The sequence below is a fragment of the Stenella coeruleoalba genome, assembly GCF_951394435.1.
Source record: "Stenella coeruleoalba genome assembly, chromosome: 19".
NCBI lineage: Eukaryota > Metazoa > Chordata > Mammalia > Artiodactyla > Delphinidae > Stenella > Stenella coeruleoalba.
This window is the reverse complement of record NC_137165.1, coordinates 52,943,159-52,962,624: the sequence shown is the minus strand read 5'-3', so window position 1 is coordinate 52,962,624 and position 19,466 is coordinate 52,943,159. Positions and strand designations below refer to the sequence as shown.

General features: G+C 53.1%; 1 protein-coding gene across 1 annotated transcript in view; it reads left to right on the top strand.

The window, feature by feature from the left end:
- The window catches only part of MGAT5B (alpha-1,6-mannosylglycoprotein 6-beta-N-acetylglucosaminyltransferase B), a 67,299-nt gene extending 48,206 nt beyond the window's left edge, over positions 1-19,093 (top strand). The window contains exons 11-17 of the mRNA XM_079905721.1: positions 2,664-2,794; positions 10,421-10,576; positions 11,662-11,808; positions 11,996-12,112; positions 17,341-17,415; positions 17,833-18,089; positions 18,619-19,093. Coding sequence (XP_079761847.1) covers positions 2,664-2,794; positions 10,421-10,576; positions 11,662-11,808; positions 11,996-12,112; positions 17,341-17,415; positions 17,833-18,089; positions 18,619-18,817 — 1,082 coding nt within the window. The 3' untranslated portion in view covers positions 18,818-19,093. The remainder of the gene's footprint in view (positions 1-2,663; positions 2,795-10,420; positions 10,577-11,661; positions 11,809-11,995; positions 12,113-17,340; positions 17,416-17,832; positions 18,090-18,618) is intronic.
- Positions 19,094-19,466: the final 373 nt, after the last annotated feature.

The following is a 19,466-nucleotide window of genomic DNA, read 5'->3' as shown; positions in this document are numbered from 1 at the left end:
GCTTCTCCAAGAGAAGAGTGACTGTCCTAACAGGTCATCTGGTGGCATTGTGCTCCCAGCAGAGTGATTGAAGTGGGATGGGTCCTGAGGAGATTTCTGGAGGGAAAGGAAGTGGGGGTGGGTAGTGGTGGTGATGCTGTAGGCTGTGGAAACAGCATATGTCATGGCAGAGCAGAAAAAATACCATTGAGGATCTGGGAGCAGAGGGGTGGGGTCTTTTAGCAAAGATTCCAGAATTTACATTGGATATGGTAATTCGAGGTTCATTGTAGGTTCTTGAGCTAGGGAATATCATGGAGAAATTTTTTTTTTTTTTTTTTTTTTGGTCACGCCGGGCAGTTTGCGGGATTTTAGTTCCATGACCAGAGATTGAACCCAGGCCCTTGGCAGTGAAAGCACGGAGTCCTAACCACTGGACCTCCAGGGAATTCCACCCCCCAAATTTTTTGAGATACATTATTCTGGCAGACTGCAGATGGCCAAAGGGACAGTGGTAGAGGACGGGGAAGCAGGAGATGGGTTAAGGGCCCTCTGTGATAATCTACACTGAGAAAATGAGGACTTGCCCTGGGGTAAAACCCACTGGATCTAGAGTTCCAAAGCTGGCAAACTCCTACTCATCCTCCAAAACCCCATGTCAAATGTCTCTTCTTTTTACTGTCACTTTCACTGATCACCTTATCTATTCCAGGCAGAATGTTTTTATAACTCTTCAACTTAATTCTGTTAAAGCATATATTGAAATAGAGTTATTTGCTTATACATTTATTTCCACTGATAGATTATGTATGAATCACTCAAAAAGGAGCCACTGACTGATTTATCTTTATTTCCCTGGAGCCTATCAAGGTCCTCAGAAAAATGTTAATTGACTGAATCAATTAAAGAAAGAGAGAACAAAAAACAGACTTGCCTGTCTTAATGATATACCAAGTCCAGGAAGGAATTCATGAGCAGACCTCTTTCCCCATCTATTGATAGCTGGTTGATTTCCCCAAAGAGCTAACTGCCTTTGCTCTTTGCTCTGGCTGCCTCTCCCTGCCTTGCCCTGTCCCCAGGAGCTCTTTGCTTAATGGTCCCTGATATTTCAGTTGGTTGCAATACTTCGTTGTCCCACGCCCACTAGTTTAGCTAATTGTTCTAAACCTGTCCCTTCTGGTGGAGTTGGTGGAATGAGATTTTCTTCATCTCTGAGAATAGGGAGGAAATGGCAAACGGGAGAGAGACCTGGGTGCAGCCCCAGCTAGAGCCAGAGGGTAGGGACAGAGGCCAGGGTGGGGCTGGGCAGGCAAACTGGGTCAGGGACGGTCTGGTCTGCCCTCCTGGGGCCTCTCCCTGGCCTGGCAGAGCCTCCTGAGACAGGAGAGCTGCCTGAGCTCTGACCATCACAGAAACAATTCCAGGCCTCCAGGGCCCCCCTTATGCCTCTGAAGCCCTAGAGGAGAGATCATTTTGTTCTGCAGCCCGTCCTTATAGTGGTCGGATTTTCAGACTCAAGAACCCGTGAGCTTTCTGGGGCACTTCGGCAGAAAACCACCACCTCTTCTATGGTACACCAGATACTGATTATAAACTTTGTGGGTATGGAGAGGGGTGGGTAGACATATTGTATTAAACCTACACATTTGATTAAAGTATGCATCCCAATTTCAGAACTGCTAAAATGTGAAAAAACGTGCATCTGAAATGAAGAAATAGGGTATTTGGCATCGGGGCTGTTCTGGGAAATCAAGGGTGTTTGGCTGTTACCAACCTACTCCCCGCAGCCTCTCCCACCTGGGAAGGTAGAGTAGGTTTAATTGGGTTCCATAAGCACTCTATTCAAGGTCCTCTACGTGGAACGGAGGGATCATGTGACTTGCAAATGGCTGGCACTTGTGCCTACACCTCTACCCTGCCACGGCAGACAGGGCTAATCAGTGACATTCCTGCAGCGTGGCCGAGGAATTGGAGCCCTAGCTGAAACGCATTCCTTGCCCCTGCTGTGCTCGGTTCTGGGAGGTGAGGCAGGGTGCGATCCGCGCTTTGCCGGAGACCTAACCACAGTGGATGGGGCCACAAGGGAGGGCACGTGGACCCCAGAGAAGGCTTCTGGGAGGAGAGGAGGCGATGTGTGAGTGGGGCCCTGAAGGGGAATAGGATTTTCTCATCCTGGAAAAGGGTGGTGGGCGCTCCAGGCAGAGGGAAGGGCAGGGCAGGAGCTGGCAGGTGTGAAAGGGAAGATGTCCGTGCATTTGTGAGCCAGCCGGCCGGGCGCTCCCGTGTGCCGGGGACACAGACAGCTTTTGCTGTCGTGGGGCTTAGATTCTGATGATAATACACAACCAAGTCAATATATACTATCACATCTGGTCAGTGAGTCCTGGGACAAAAAATAAAGCAGGGAAAGGACACAGTGGGATTGGGGTCAGGAGAGACTTCTCAGCAGCGCCTTGTGAGCAACGGGCTGCGTGGAGAGAGGGCTGGGTAGGTGGTGAGAGATGCCATGGAAGGGGGCCAGGGCACTGATGCTCTCCCCGCCCCAAACAGGACCCCTTCCCTCCCAGCCCCCTTCCCCATCCTTGCCAAACAGGGAGCCCTCTGATGGGGCTGGGCCGGGTAGACCCAGGGTGTGCCCTTGGCTGCCTGGTAACCCTCTTCCTGACCTCGTGGTCTGGCCGCAGCTCACACCCCGGACAACTCCTTCATGGGCTTCGTGTCCGAGGAGCTCAACGAGACGGAGAAGCAGCTCATCAAAGGCGGCAAGGCCAGCAACATGGCCGTGGTGTACGGCAAGGAGGCGAGTATCTGGAAGGTGAGCCCCGCTGAACGCAAGCACCAGCCCTCGGCCCCCAGGGGCTCCCAGCCCCAGGATTCGGCTCCCATCTGCCGCCCCCGGCACCGGACGACGGTGGGAAACAGCCCCACCAATGGGTCAGAAAAGAGGCCTCGAACTGCCTTTGGAAGTACCACCCGGGGACTCATGCCTCACCCCTCTCCCTGCTCCCACGCTTTGCAACAAATTCAAATGGCTTAACCTTCCACCCTCCCTCAGATGGATCAACAGACACTCTCACCCCGCAAAGGGGGTTTAGGCTAGACGTGGGGATTCTGTGGGATGGGAGGCCGTGGAGGAGCAGGAGAGGCCTAGGAACTGGAACCCCGTCTTCAGGGCGGGGTCCCACAAGAAGCACCACCAGCATGGGAGGGTACCCACTCACCCTGCCACTGACTTGTCCTCTCTCCTCTTTTCTCTCTGCCCCCCTGGCAACGAGGCAGCTCCAGGTATGCCACGTGTTCCCTTCGCCTCCCGCCCCCCTCTACTCTATAGGGTCTCCCCTGGGGGTGCTCCCGAGGCGGGCTCCCCGGGGTTTGTGGCTCCTGTGGATGGACCAGACCAAGGTGGGAGGAGGGTGACGGGGACAGCGGGGTCTCAGGCTCTTCCCGGGGCCCTCTGAGGGGAGGCAGGCCCTGGAGGTCAGGGTCCAGCTCCGCGTGGCGCGGGGCAGCTCCTAGGATGGGCCATTGACCTAAGGCAGGCGGCATGAGGCTACAGGTTAATAATAAAGATGCCGATCGTGGGGAACGTTGAGCAGCCCCCATACCCCATGTCAAGCCTGTCACGTGACCATCTTAGTTACTGATTCTCATGCTGTGTTGATTAGGATTAAGTCCAGCCGTCACAGAAAAGCCCTGAATAATAGTGATGGAGGCAAGATGCAAGTATGTCTTCTTTTCTGTTGACAAACTCTGGAGGTGTCAGTCCTGGCCTGACCCCTGGGGCTCTTCTTCCCTGGTTGACCCGCCCTGTTTAGTTCCCACCCTGGTCTTGCCTCATCATTTAAGATGACCACAGACAGTGCACGGTCATTACATCTGCCCTCCAGCTGGGGGGTGGGGGGAGAGGAAGAGGAGGAAGGAGGAGGGGTGGGGGAAGGTCAGGTTTAGGGACGTCGCCTGACCGTTACGCGCATCTCTTCCCCATATGGCCCTGTGGCTAGGTCTCCGTCCCGTGGCCATGCCTGGTCTCGGGATGCTGGAAGTGGCTGTGCCCCCGGCAACCAGGTGCCCAGCTCAGCCCTGGAGTTCCGTGACTGAGGAAGGGGGAGGAAAGCGATATTATGGTTCATCTCATGGTCTGTGCCACAACAACCCTATGAGGCCACAGCCGTGGCTAATATTGGTCCATCCAGAGCTTACTGTTGCCAGGTGCTCGCATATATTTTCTCACTTGGCCATCGACTACGAGGTTAGAGTGACAAGCTAGTTAAGCGGTGGGGCTGGGATTTGAAGCCACATCTAACTCTAAGAGCCAGAACACTTAACTCCGACTTTACGTAGCCTCCCCGTTATGACGCCTTGGATAGAGGCAGAGAGACGCTCTGGATTAAGCTGGACTATGGGTCCAAGCCCGGGCTGAGACATCAGTGCCCACTGCCAGGTGTGGGGAGAGGGGCGAGGACTCATCCTCATTTGAGGCCAAACAAGCTGGCTGCCAGGATGCCCGGGGTGCTGGGAGCGAGCACAGACGGTGTCTGCTTGGACCAGAAAATACTGTTAAGAAACTGCTCCAAGAGAATGAGAGGTTATGAGGCCTGGGAAGAGAACAGTTTTCTCTCTAGCTCAGGAGCCTCTGGGTTAGCCAGGAGGAACGCCTCAAAGCAGCTGCTTCCAAAAAAAGACATCTCTGCTCTGGTCTTTGTGACCCAGGGAAGGCAGAGGTGGCCGGCTGAAGAAAGGAATGACAGCAGTATCCTGGGACAAGTGCCATCTAGAGTTCAGGGGACCAGGTGGCGAGAAGCGGAGGAGGGAGGAGGGTATGAGGTCGTGACATCCTTAGGGGAGCGGCAGCCGGGGTCAGGAAGAGGGCTTTGGAGGAGGCTTGTCTTATCTTGGGTCCCCAGAGCTGGAGGCTAAGGCTTAGATGCTGCTGTTTTGGGAGAGCCTGTCCCAGGGAGCAGGACTGAGGGATGGGAGAGAGGCTGCTCGTCCGGATGCAGGGCAAACCCAGCCTTGCTGTTGGAGGAAACATTCCAGACCTCAGAAGTGCTTCTGGGGGAGCTAAGGTGGACTTTTCAAACTGCAGCTTAGCTCTGGTTGTTTTCCTCCTCTGGTTTACTGAGGTATAATTGACAAAGAGAAATTGTATGTATTTAACGTGTACAACATGATGGCTTGATAAACATTTATATTGTGAAACGAGTGCCACAATCAAGCTAATTAACACATCCACCACCTCAGTTATCATGTGTGTGTGGTGAGAACATTTAAGATGGACTGCCTTAGCAAATTTCAAGTATACAATATAGGTTTATTAACTATAATCACCATGCTGGACATTAACTCCCTGAATTTATTTATCTTAAAACTGAAAGTATGTCTCCTTTGACTCATATGTCCCCATCCCCCCCCACCCAGCCCTTGACACACACCATTCTACTGTTTCTATGAGTTTGACTCTTTTCAATTCTGCATATTAGTGAGATCATGCAGTATTTGTCTTTTTTTAACTCAGAGAGCCTTGATTAGCCTTTAAAATGAAGCAGAATAACTTAGAAACAATAGAATAAAAGGATATCAGAGGACTTTATATGTATTAAGAGTAATTATTGTTTTGTAAAACTTTAAGTTTTCATACATAAATACACACACGTGTATGATTAGGTGAAAAAAAGTTGCTCAACAGTGCATGTAACGTGAACCTATTTGTGCATGTATGTGTGTGGTGTTTTTTTTGGTTTTTTTTTTTTGCGGTACGCGGGCCTCTCACTGCTGTGGCCTCTCCCGTTGCGGAGCACAGGCTCCGGACACGCAGGCTCAGTGGTCATGGCTCACGGGCCCAGCCGCTCCGCTGGGATCTTCCCTGACCGGGGCACGAACCCGTGTTCCCCTGCATCGGCAGGCAGACTCTCAACCACTGCGCCACCAGGGAAGCCCGTATGTGTGTGTTTTAAAGGAAATGTACACCTGCTTATAATGCATAAAAGATCTGAGGAAGGCACACAAGAAACTGTTAATAATAGCTGCTCTGGTAATGGGATCAGGAAGTTGAATGGGGGCTTTGGAGACATTTTCTAAACACTTTATGTCCTTGATTTGATTCTTTTCTAGGGCCATAATTCAGTTTTATAATAAGTAATCCTTTTACATTTTTGGTGTGATTACTGATGTGATTTGGCTCTGAATCTACCATTTTATTAGTTGGTTTCTTTTTTTTTTTTTTACCTGTTCTATGTTCCTTTTCCGTTCATTTCTTATCCTTTTACATTGATATATTTTAAAAAATCCACCTCCCTTTAGCTAATTGTACTCTCATATTCTTTTGGTCCCGATCTTCTTAATATTTTTATACCCTAAAGGTTATAACACGCACCTTTGACTTATCAAAGTCTAAGCCAATACTTTTACGTTTCATTGGGTTATAAAAGAACTTTAAAATGTTTTATTTCTATCCGGCCCCAACTTATATGTTTCATGGTATTTTAATACTCTCCAAATATTTTATATCCCACGATATATTATTATCATTGTTGTTGTTATTGCTGCTGTTGTTTTGCCAAGTCAATATTCATTTACGTTTACCCACATTTACCCTTTGTATTGTTCTCTGTTCCTTCTGACATCTCTGAGATTCCATCTGGAATCATTGTCCGTCTCCAGAAGAAACCAACTTAGTCTGGGACTGCTGTTTTTGATTTTCTAAGAATGTCTCGGAGGATATATTCATTATGTACAAATTCTAGCTTGTCCTCTGCCTTCTGTCATTTCTGTTGAGAAGTCAGTGTAGGTCTGATTGTTCCTTTAAAGGTAATTTCTTTTTTGTGTTTTCCTTTGCCTGGTTTGAAGGCTTCCGTTTGGTTTTCAGAAGTTTTACTATGAAAAGCCTGTATGGTTTTTTGCTTGTTTGTTTGTTTTGTTTTGTTTTTATCCTACATGGAGTTTGTAGATCTCTTTGGATCTGTGGTTTGACCTTTCACTAATTTTAGGAAATTCTCAGCTACTCTCTCTTTAAATGTTGCTTCTGCCCCAATCTCTCTCCTGTACTTCTGGGACTCCATTTACACAGACATTAAATCTTCATTATAAACCCTTGTCTCCAGCATTCTTTTCTGCAGTTTCCATCCTTTAGTTTCTCTATGCTTCATTCTGGATGTTTTCTTTTGTTCTTTCAGTAAGTGAAGTTTCTCTTCAGCTGTGTTTAATCTGCTGTTAAATCCATCCATTTAGTCTTTAGTTTCTGCCACTGTGGGGTTTTTTTTTCCATTTGGTTTCAAATTTTATCTTCTATTTCCTAGACTATATTCAGCATATTTATCTTAAAGTCTGTGCCTGGTAACTCCAGCATATAGATCTCCTATGAATCTGTTTTTATTGTCGTGTCTCTTGGGTGTTGATCATATAGTCTTGTCTCTTTATGTACGTGATTTTTTTTAAAAAAATCAAGGTATTTAAATTTTTAAATCTATTTTAATAGCTTTATTGGGGAAAATTGACATGCAATACACTAAACTTGTTTAAAGTGTGTAATTTTATGGCTTCTGGCTTACGTGAAACCATCACCACAATCATGAGAGAGAATACAGTGCTAACTAATATTACTAAACACAAGTTTAGTAATATTTTTCTTTTCCTCTCTCCACCACCCCTGAAATTCCCTTCTTCCCTTTGGCATCTCTTCCTCCCATCTCTCCTCTCCTCATCTCCAGGCAACCAGTGGTCTGCTTTCTGTCGCTATGGATTAGTTCTCATCTTCTATTGATATAATTTTATATAAATGGAATCATATGGTATATATTCATTTTTGTCTGGATTTTCTCTCTGAGTATAATTATTTTGAGATTCCTTCATCCTGTTGCATGTAACGATAGTTCATTCCTTTTTATTGCTGAGTAGTATTCCATTGCGTGGATGGACTACACTTTATCCATTTACCTGTTAGTGGACATTTGGGTTGTTTCCAGTATTTGGCTATTACAAATAAAGCTGTTATGAACATTCGCACACATATCTTTGTACACACATATGCTTTCATTCCTTGTGGGTAAATACCTAGGAGTGGAATGGCTGGGTCATATTGTAGAACTGTGTTTAACGTTTTAAGAAAAGTGGTTTTGCCATTTTACAATCCTGCCAGCAATGTATGAGAGTTCCAATTCCTTTACAAATTCATCAGTACTTGGCATGGTCAGTCTTTCTAATTTTAGCCATTTTAACAGGTGTGCGGTATTATCTTATTGTGGGTTTAATTTGTAATTCTCTAATGACTAAGGATGTTGACTATGTTTCTCTGTGCTTATTTGTCTTCCGTTCATCTTTTTTGGTGAAATACCTTCAAAAAGGTTGCCCATTTAAAAGATTGGGTTGTTTATTTTCTTATTATTGAGTGGTTAGAGTTCTTTACATATTCTGGATATAGGTTCTTTAACAAATAGATGCTTTGCAAAAATTTTCTCCCAGGCTGTGGCTTGTCTTTCTCTTAACAGCATCTTTCAAAGAGCAAAAGTTTTTAATTTTAATGAAGTCCAGTGTTTTCTTTTACGGATTGTGCTTTTGGTGTATCCAGGAAATCTTTGTCTAACCCCAGGTCACAAAGATTTTTCTCCTATGAGTTTTATAGTTTTAGGTTCACATTTAAGTCTGTGATCCAGTTTGAATTAACTTTTATATATGATATGAAGTATGGGTTGAAGTCCTTTTTTCCCTTCCCTTTCCTTTTTTTTTTTTTTTTTTTGCATATAGAGTGATCCATGACTGTATGTTGAAAAGATTATCCTTCCTCTACTGAAATGTCTTTGCATCTTTGCCAGGATTCAATTGACCCTACATGTGTAGGTCTGTTTCTGGACTCTCTGTTCTGTTCTGTTGATCTGTCTCTCTCGATGCCAATATCACAGTCTTGATTCCTGTAACTCTACAATAAGTCTTGAAATCAGGTAATATAACTCTGCCCAATTTCTTCTTCTTTTTCAAAGTCATTTTGTCTCTTCTAGGTCCTTGCATTTCCAAATGAGTTTTAGAATTAGCTTGTCAATTCCTATTTTAAAAAGCCTGCTGGGATTTTGATTGGGATTTTACTGGTTCCCTTTTCTTTTTGAGGAAAGCTACCTCTAGGTAGTTCTGGAAAATGAATATGAAAAACTGTAGAAATAATTTGAGGTCAAGGATGATACTCTCTTCTTCCAGAGAGGATTTACTTTTATCCTTGGATTACAGCTGGGGCCCTAGCAGTCCCAGGTCACCTCAACCAATGATAGTGATTGAGACAATTTTAAAAGGATTCAGCCCCTGCCAGAGCTGCTCTAGTTCTGGTCCCTCCTTTCTTCCAGGCTGTAACTCCTCAGAGTTCCAGCCCAAAGTGTGGATTTCCATCAGGGCTCCCCATCTTTGGCAGGCCCCAAACTCTGACTTTTGTCTTCCAGGTCTGCTTAGCTGCCTAGATGCTGCCCCTGGAATCAGCAGGTGCCCCCAGGAGGAAAACCAACCCCAACGCTGGCCTCAGCAATCTCTTTTCCTCCTTCTCCCTGGTCTTGGCCTTGTCATTCTTCATTCTTTGTTAGATTTTCCAGGGCCTTCATAGATGTATTTTACATTTTCCCGTTTTTCCTGGTCATTCTCAGAGGCAGGGCTGATCTGCATTACCCAAAGTGGAAGGCCTCCTTGTGAAAAATGTATACAGTTTGAGTTTCAAAATGTTAATTGTTAACAATTATTCTGACGTCCATTGATAATATTCTACAAGAGCTGTGGTTAATAAAGTGAACCTGGGCTGGAGCTCATGGTGGTCTGATCTCACGCTGGCCGGCGGGACGTGGGGAACCATGAGTTCTTTTCCTCTGACCCATTGGCCTGTTGGGAACTAATCCTCCCTGAAGAGAGCCCCACGCCCCACCCTTCTCCGTGATCTCGAAGCTAATTCCCCTCCCTCTCTTCTGCGAGCCTCAGAAAACCTCTAAAAAATAGAACCCAGCAGCCGATCCCATGCTTGTTCCCGTCGAGGTCCTACACAGACCACAGCTCGCTCCCAGCTCAGGGCCCTGGCCGTAGTGTCAGATGGGTGCCCGGACGCTGAGAGGTTATGTATTCACCTATGCTCCGTGCCTCCTCAGAGGTCCTTGGAGGTCATCAGGGATTCAGGGGAGGCCAAGTAGCTCCAGCTGGATACAATTAAATGTTGGTCTCTATGGGAGACCTTTGGAAAGAAAACAGGTCGGTGGCTAAAAATAGTCTGGAGGCCTCTGGTCTAATCCAACCTCCGTAACTCATCGATAAAGAAATTGAGGACCAGAGAGGGCAGGGGCCTCCTCAGGGTCACACAGCTGGTTAGGGGCCGACCTGAGACTGGCCCCATGTTTTCCGACTTCCTGACCGGGGGCGTCTCTTCAGCTGGCTCTGCCGTCTGAGGTTGGAGCAAGGCTCCCATCCCCTCCATCTCCTCTTCCAGGGGAAGGAGAAGTTCCTGAGCATCCTGAACAAGTACATGGAGATCCACGGCACCGTGTACTACGAGAGCCAGCGGCCCCCCGAAGTCCCGGCCTTCGTGAAGAACCACGGCCTCTTGCCGCAGCCTGAGTTCCAGCAGCTGCTGCGCAAGGCCAAAGTGAGCCCCACCCCGTCCTCCGTCCTCACCCCAGCCCGGCCATAGATGTCCAGGAGGTGCCCATACGTGCCTGCCATGCCTGCCACCATCACTTGTGGCCCCCTCTACCTGTGGACGTGCCCAGCACACTCTGCTGCCCTGAGCCTCGTGTCTGGGCCTCTTAGGGGCTGGTCAGAGCTGGGGGCAGAGATGGGGATGGTCATCAGGCAGGGGAGGCCCCACAGTGAAACGGATCTGAGTGGGGCTCAGTGATGGTGAAGAGGAGTTGGGCTGCCCACCTGCCCCCCCGCCCCAACACCAGTCCAGCCCAGCTGACTCCTGGACCTGGCTTTCAGAGCCACTGAGAGGGTGGAAGGGCAGGCTGGGGGCAAAGGGACGGGGCGCAGCCTGGCTGGAGTTCCATCGGGCCAGTAGTTCTGACGAACTGCTTCTGGAATTCCCTGAGCTGTGTCCCTGAAGCGTGATCCTGCTGTTGGGCCCTGAAGTGTCAGCGAAGGCTGGAGAGTCTCTAGCCAGCTGCCAGGTCCTCTCCTGTTCTCACCATAACTTATTTCTTCAGGCCTCGTGTGTGTGTGTGTGTGTGTGTGTGTGTGTGTGTGTGTGTGTGTGTGTGTGTGTGTGTGTGTGTGTGTGTGTGTGTGTGTGTGTCAGGGTGGAGAGAGGGGAGCAACCTGAACAACCCTACATGGCAACCCCAGATTCAGAATCACTTATTGATCACCTTCCAGGGGCCAACCCTATGAGCACTCCTAGTACAAGTCAGGTACTGAATGAATGTTTTTTGGGTGAATGAGTAAAGGTCCTTTGAGGTCAGCTGTAGGAGTGGCCTGAAGCCTTCTAAGCTTGGGAACCCTTGTTCTTTTCCCCTCCAGAATCATAGCCTTTAGAGCAGGAGGAGGCCATTGATATGACCTAACTAGACGTCCTGATTTCACAATGGCTGAGGCACACAGCTGCTCTGGGCTCTCTGCTGCCCCAGCTGCCTCCTGTGAAAGTCCCAACCCCAGCCTCGCTCCCAGCTTCCTGGGGCTCCTGGGCTGTGACACCCAACCTTCCCTGACCATCGTGCCACCTCGGTTCTGCAGCTCTTCATAGGGTTTGGCTTCCCCTACGAGGGCCCTGCCCCGCTGGAGGCCATCGCCAACGGCTGTGTCTTCCTGCAGTCCCGCTTCAGCCCGCCCCACAGCTCGCTCAACCATGAGTTCTTCCGGGGCAAACCCACCTCCAGAGAGGTGAGTGGGAAGGGCCTGGTCCCACATCGGGAGGGTCCGAGATGGGACCCCTGCAGTTCCTGGAAGGGGGAGACTGAGACACGGGGTGAAGGGAGAGATGGGACAGATGGGTGGGGGGCTTTTGCTTTTCACGCAGCCCAGCTTGGCAGGCAGAGGGAGAAGCCTCCCATCTCTGTGCCCTGGCTAGGTGTTCTCCCAGCATCCCTACGCAGAGAGCTTCATTGGCAAGCCCCACGTGTGGACTGTCGACTACAACAACTCAGAGGAGCTCGAAGCAGCCATCAAGACCATCGTGAGAACCCAGGTGAGGCTCGGATCCAGTCAGGCCACCAATATTCCTAAACTTTGCGTCTTTGCTATAATTAGAAGAAGATGCTCCTCTTGGTGAATTCAGACTTGCAGGCCTGGGCTGGCAACTTGGATGCGTGTGTGTTTGTTGAGGGAGTGGGGGGCAAACCTGCCTCTGTGCTGTGAGCAACCCGCACAACTGTACAGGGCAGCCCTGGATCCAGAATCATTTATCGCGTGTCTCTGGGGGCCGGGTCCTGTGAGCACTCCTGGCACAGGTTAAGTGCTGAGGAAATGTTTTCGGGATGAAAGCGTGAAGGTTCTTTGAACTCTGCTGTCTCTGTGGTCTTTCAGCAGCACATCTCAGACTAATGTGCATACAGATCACCTGGGGGTCTTGTTAAAGCGCAGGTTTGGAGTCAGCAGGTTGGGTGGGGCTGAAGCCCTGCATTTCAAACCAGGTCTGGGTGGTGCCGCCTTTGCATAGCAAGTGGGTAGAGCGTTCTGCGTTTCCTCCAGCAAGTAAGTGTTGGTGGGTGTGGGCGGAGGGCGAGGAGGGGCTCGTGCAGCTCCTCTCCCCGGTGGGCACCTCTGTGGCTTCTGATGGCTCCCTGTGCGTGTGCGCTCTCGCGGTCCCTTCATTTTGAGAAGCGGGCAGACTGTGTGAGCACGTGGGGGAGGGGCAGCCCTGCTCTCCGTGATCCCTCTGGACCCATTTCTTGCTGTAGCTCGGACACCAGGCTGAGCAAAAAACCCCACTCCTGTCAGGTCCCCTTCTCTGCCCATCACCAAGGTCACCGAGCGTGCCCTCCCTGGCGGGGGGCTGGGGGTGGTTGTGCTGCTCTGGGCGGACCTGTGGCAGAATCAGAGAGCATTAGGCTGCTGGGGCAGGGACCACCACAAGGGAGAGTCCTGCCCGGGAGGACGCACAGCTGTCTGGGGAGCTGGGGACACTGCCGGGCTTGGGGCAGAGGCCAGCGCGCATCGATGCCCCATACGGTCTTAAGGGCTTAACTTTGGGTCCAGAGCCCTGCTTGGTTGTCCTGACCGTGAGGCAGGGCTGCGTATTTTTTTAAATTTTCTTTTGGCTGTGCCATGCAACTTGCAGGATCTTAGTTTCCTGATCAGGGATTGAATCCAGGCCCTGGCAGTGAAAGTGCCAAGTCCTAACCACTGGACCGCCGGGTTTTTTTTTTTTTTTTTTTTTGCGGTACGCGGGCCTCTCACTGTTGTGGCCTCTCCCGCTGCGGAGCACAGGCTCCGGACCCGCAGGCTCAGCGGCCATGGCTCACAGGCCCAGCCGCTCCACGGCATGTGGGATCTTCCCGAACCGGGGCACGGACCCGTGTCCCCCGCATCGGCAGGCGGACTCTCAACCACTGCGCCACCAGGGAAGCCCTTTTTTTAAAAATTTTATTTATTTATTTGGTTGCACCAGGTCTTAGTTGCGGCAGGCGGGGTCCTTAGTTGAGGCTCGCCGACTCCTTAGTTGTGGCATGCGAACTCTTAGTTGAGGCATGTGGGACCTAGTTCCCTGACCAGGGACTGAGCCCGGGCCCCCTGCACTGGGAGCTCAGAGTCTTAACCACTGCGCCACCAGGGAAGTCCCTGCATTGTTTTTTCTTTTTAACACCCTCCTGCATCCCGTGGATCAGTCCCTCCCATTCGGCACTCTCGGTCTTAGCCCACCCTCTCAGCAAATGACCCCAGAAAATCCATGCCCACCCTGCCCACCCCCTTCTTCTACCCACCCCACTCTCGTCCTTCCCTCCTGTCTGGGTGTGAGTGTTTCTCTAGTGAAAGTACCAAGGAAACTGCTGTGTCACAGCCTAGGTGCATCTCTGGTCGTGGCAGATGTGGCCAGGTTGACCCGCGAAGTGGCTGAACCCCTGGACCTCCACCAGTGGTGCAGGGAGAGCCCTCCGCCCCCTCTTAAGCAACCGCTTAAACAAATCCTCCTCTGCTGGAAGTTCCTCCAGGTCCTGGACTGAGGTTGGGCTCTTCCCGGAGCTGACCCCAGGCAACGATTTGAGCACAAGTAGTTTATCTGGGGGGTGATTCCAGGAAGGAAGGTCCTGGAGTGCCGGTGAGTCAGGGTGTGTCATCAAGAAGGTTACCCCTGCCTCCAGCCACCTGGTGCTCAGTGCCGGCGGGGACCTCCGAGAGGTGGGGTACTCGCATCCCGGATTGTCCTGAGAAATGAGGAAACCGGGGTGTTTTTCCCACAGCTGCATCCACTGCTGGCTGAGACTGAACCGGGAGGGCAGGTGTCAGCTCTCAACACTGGACTGACCAAGCTAGAGAAAGCCGCCCACCCCCCGACAGGCGGTGGGGGAGGGCGCTGTGAGAACCTGCCCTGCAGGGGACCCCCGTCCTGCACTCTGTCCCTGCTCCCTCTCTGCACCCCTTGCAAAAGCAACCCTCTGGGACTTCCACCCTAGGGGAGCAGGGGCGGGGTGGGAAGGGGACCAGGAAGGCTTTTGTCCACCCCCAGGCCTCAGGTCGGGCTCCACCTTCAAGGTCCCTGGTGACTGAGTGAGCGAGATCGCAGCCCTGTGGAGAGCCATGTTCCCAGCCGCAGACCTAAACGGGGGTGTATGTTGGGGGGCGTCTGTGCGTGTGAGCATGCTCATCTATTCACGCGTTATTTCTGGCTGGACACACAAGAAATTGATAACAGTGCCTGCCCTGGGGAAGGGGCTGGGCATCTGGGGTCAGAGGAGAACTTGCTTTGCCTTGTTTTCTCTTGATTTTTTAAAACATGAACATCTGTTTAATTGTTAGTTAATTAAAAATCAGGGCTTCCCTGGTGGCGCAGTGGTTGGGAGTCCGGCTGCCAGTGCAGGGGATGCGGGTTCGTGCTGCGGAGCGGCTGCGCCCGTGAGCCATGGCCGCTGAGCCTGCGCGTCCGGAGCCTGTGCTCCGCAGTGGGAGGGGCCACGACAGTGAGAGGCCCGCTTACCGCAAAAAAAAAAAAAAAAAAAAATCAATAACAAAAGGGTCCAGGAACCAAGGTACTGCAAATTCGTCAGGCTGACTTGCAGCTGGACCCCAGACCAGCCCGTGGCCCCCCTGCCCTTAGCCATCCCACCCCCACCCTGACTCCTGGGCAGTTAATCCTTTACCCAAGAATTGCCTGAGAGGTGTTTAAAATGCAGATTCCTGGGCCTATCCCCAGCTTCTGATTTAAAAGGACCGGTGCAGCCTTGGAGTTTGCGGGTTTTTAAAATTTTTTATTGAAATCTTGCTGGTTTGCTCCCGCCCCCTTCCCCCCTCATCATCACAGGCCAGCAATCCCGGCAGGACCAGCACCTGCCGTTCTGTCCAGACGGATCACCGTCCACACCTGTAATTAGACCTAATGGGGGTAATTTCCAGGCAGGCTGGCTCCTCCGGTGGGAGATTCACGGCAGGCGGGACGTGGCTGCTGCGAATGGTCCCCTGCCTCGCACGGGTGGAGGGGGGCTTAGAATCACCACGTGACGGGCTTCAAACCACCCCGGGGGATGCCTCGGTGGCTGCCGCCAGGAGCAGGCAGGGTGATATTTGGAGGGGAAATCTCTTCTCTGGTGGGTTTATTTATAACCAGGACTTGAAGTCTTGGATCCGAGGCGACTGGGGATCCCCTGGGGCAGCAGCTGGCGGCCGGGGCCTCCGTGGCCATCAGCTGGGGTTGGGATTGGCTGTGTGGAGCTCAGGGCTGGAAAGGCTGTGCTGGCTGATGGGCTGTGAAGTGGTGGCTGGATGTGGACCTGGGGATTCTCTGGGATCCCGGATCTGCCCCAGGATTAAGGACACCGACTCACAGGGCAGGTGAAGTCAGAACCGCGGCGCCGTCAGAGGGGTGGGGCCTGGTCCCGAGAATCAGTCCTGGTGGTAGCTGCTGCTTCCCTGAGACCCTCCTCAGCTTGAAGTCGGGGATGTCCCCTGGGCCAGAGGGCCCATGATGGGCCTCCAGCCCTTCGAGGTGGGGTCTACAGGAGGCAGGACCCAGCGCAGCCTGACTGGGTTCTGACACACCCATCTCTGATGCGGAGAAAGGACTTGGGCAGACCAGCAACATTTCACTACCTGGGCTGAAACTGCCTGATTTCTGGAGCTGCTGGCAGGGAAACGGCATCATCAGGAGGCGGCTGGGCTGGGTATGGTGCCAACACACATGGTGGGGAGTGGGGGGTGGGGCCAAAGGCTAAAAGAGACCTTCCTCTGAGTCTGAGACGAACATCTCCCAGGTCACCGCCATCTCGCCTCCCGCCCACCTGGCCGACAGTCTCCTCCAAGGAGGCTGTGTGTGCTGGGCCACCGAGGGTTGCTGTAAACGGGGAGGGGGTGGCCAGGTAAGAAGACTGGAGAGGAGGTGGGGGTACCCGCGCTGGGGAGGCGGCCTCATCACCTCTTCCGTTCCCCTTGCTCCTTGCGCCCCAGCTACCAAATCCACCTGGTCCCATCGGCCCCAGCGTGCGCTGTTCTGTAACTCTGATATTTAGACTGGCGGTATGTGGCCTCCCTTTGGGGGCACCTAGTTCATGTAGCTCCCGGGTGCCTGGTCCGGGCAGGAAGGTTTACAAATGTCATCTCATTCCACCAGGCTGGGAGATGCCCTGTGTTGCTTTGCGTGAAACTTCCACATGTTGGGCAGAACACAGGCAGAGCTGGGGATGCTTTTTCATTCCATGACTAGTTCCTCAGGGACTCCTGTGTACCAGGCATCGTGCCAGGCACCAGGGATTCAATGGTGAACAGGTTGTGGTCCCACAGCCTATGGGGCTCATGACCTGAGGGAGACAAGGGATAAATCAGAGATGATGACACAGGCACTGATTCTCTACTGGGAAAGTCTGGAGTGTGTGCAAAGGAAAGTGGTCCTTTAACAGGAGGGGGGGAGTGGAGCTCTGGGTCTGCTTCCTGGAGGAGGTGACGTCTAAGAGGGGAGGGTGCATCCGGTGGTTGGCTGGGGAAGAGCAGGCATCACGGCCGAGGAGGGGATGGAATGCCGAGCTTTAGGGAAAGAGGAGAAGCTCAGCGGAAGTGGGAGGGGGTCAGGGAGGGATGAGCTGTCGTGAGGCCCCCGAGGGCCACTGAAGGCTGCACCGGGGAGCGAGGCATCTGCATGGATAGGGTGGTCGGCTCCCTGGGTGCAGGCCGTGAGAGCCCCCAGATCTGGCTGCTCCCAGGGCCGAGCAGCCAGGTCTGGGGAGGCCCAGGGCTTCTCCTGCCCCACGTGTCTGCCTGTCTCTCGCACAGGTGGACCCCTATCTGCCCTACGAGTACACGTGTGAGGGGATGCTGGAGCGGGTCCATGCCTACATCCAGCACCAGGTAGGTGGGTCCCCCACTCTCTGTCTCCAGGGGCCGAGCTGGCTCCAGTGTCTGAGGCCCCACCTCTGCCCAGGGTGCAGCATGCTTTAACCTCCAGGTCCTTCTCCAATCTGTTTGCTTCCGCGCGCGGGGGGGGGGGGGGGGGGGGGGGGGGGTTGGAGATGGGCGGGGCCGAGCAGTACTGCTCAGAGACCAGGCCTGGGGCACCCCTGCCCTGGGCCCCCAGCTCGAGTCTCAACCCCCATATCACAGCACAGAAATGCAAAGACTCATTTTTCATTTTTATTACACAGTTGTTTAGAAGTTGAGTGAGTGAGTGGGGAGTAGGGAAGACCCTCCGCCTGCACCCCTACCCACAGGATGAGCTGGGAGTGAGGTATTCCATTTTCCTTCTTGACAATGCTTTTCTCTGGGCAGGACTTCTGTGCGGCCCCAGGCTCTGCCCCCGCAGGGGCCCGAGCCCCGGAGAGCCCCTTCATCCTGGCCCCCAACGCCACTCACCTCAAGTGGGCCCGCAACGCCAGCTTGGCCCCCGGGGCCTGGCCCCCAGCGCACTCCCTCCGGGCCTGGCTGGCCGCCGCTGGGAGGGCCTGCACGGACGCCTGCCTGGACCACGGGCTGATCTGCGAGCCCTCCTTCTTCCCCTTCCTCAACAGCCAGGACGCCTTCCAGACGTGAGTGAGCCCCGGCCCGACCCGGCCCAGCCGACCTCACCTGTAGCTCCTTTGCTCCCGTGGCCGCCTTGCCCCCGGCCCTGCCAGCAGTGGGGGCATGCGGTGCTTTCCAGTGAGTCAGGAAGGATCCAGAAGGGACCTTCCGGGCAGGTATCCACAGCACAGCTGCCCACTCTTGGCAAAGCCTCTGCCCCAAACCACCAGGGGAAGCTCCCTGCTCAGTCCCTGACCTCCTCATCCCTCCCTCAGCCCCTGCCCAGCCTGTCTGGGCACCTTCTAGGTCCAGGCCACAGAAGCTGCCCCAGGTTCCCCCTGATGGGTGAGCCTGGGCCCCCCACCCTCCTGCCCACTCTCCTCTCTCACAGCAGGGGCAAGAAGGAGCTGCAGCCCAGCGTTTGTCCTGGCGCCTCCTAGAGACGTCTCCCTGGGTCTGGAATGGGATGGGCCAGGGAGAGGGAGCGGGCAGTGCCAGGCTGGGGCAGCCCCCGCCCCGCATGCTGAGTGACCACCTCTGTTGGTGCCCACCCAGGCTGCAGGTGCCCTGTGATGGCACTGAGTCGGAGATGAACCACCTGTACCCGGCCTTTGCCCAGCCGGGCCAGGAGTGCTTCCTGCAGAAGGAGCCTCTGCTCTTCAGCTGCGCCGGCTCCAGCAGCAAGTACCGCCGGCTCTGCCCCTGCCGAGACTTCCGCAAGGGCCAGGTGGCCTTGTGCCAGGACTGTCTGTGAGGGCGCCCACCCGGCTGGCCCTCCGCGCCGCAGGAGAAAGCACCAGCAGATTCTGAGCTCCAGCGACCCGCCCTACCCACGCCCCCCCCACTCCCCCAGGCTGGAGCCTCCTTTCTTGGCCGGGATGTGGGCCCAGCCGATAGGTGCGCAGGTCTGGGGAGGGAGGCAAGTCTGCCGAGTGCCTGGTGCCCGCCCTAGGCAGGCTCCTTGCTCTCACCCCAAGGGCTCGTGGCAGCGTTGTGGCCAAGCAGCTGGGGGTTGGTCAGAGGGTCCCACTGGCCCAGGAGCAGATGGTCGGAGGCCCCTTGCTTTGTGCAAGACCAGATCTGGACCAGGTGGAGTGAGGGCCTTTGTCCTTCTTGGGCCCAAGGATGGGGCCTCTGGGCATACGATAGAGGAAGCGGGGTGATGCTTGCCCAGTGGCCCACTGGAGGGTCCACAGAGTGGGGAGTGATGTGTGAGGGGTCAGCCTTGTCCCTGTGGAGTTGTTTGGGGTGTGGACAGAAAGGGCCAGGCTGGGGGACCCTGTTCATGCCTCCTCAGCCCCCCCACCCCTCCTGTTTTCCCAGATTCCCCTCCTTTCCACACTTGGGCACCACAGTTAGGGTTGCAGGGACCACTTAGACCCTGGGTTGAATTGTCTCCCTCT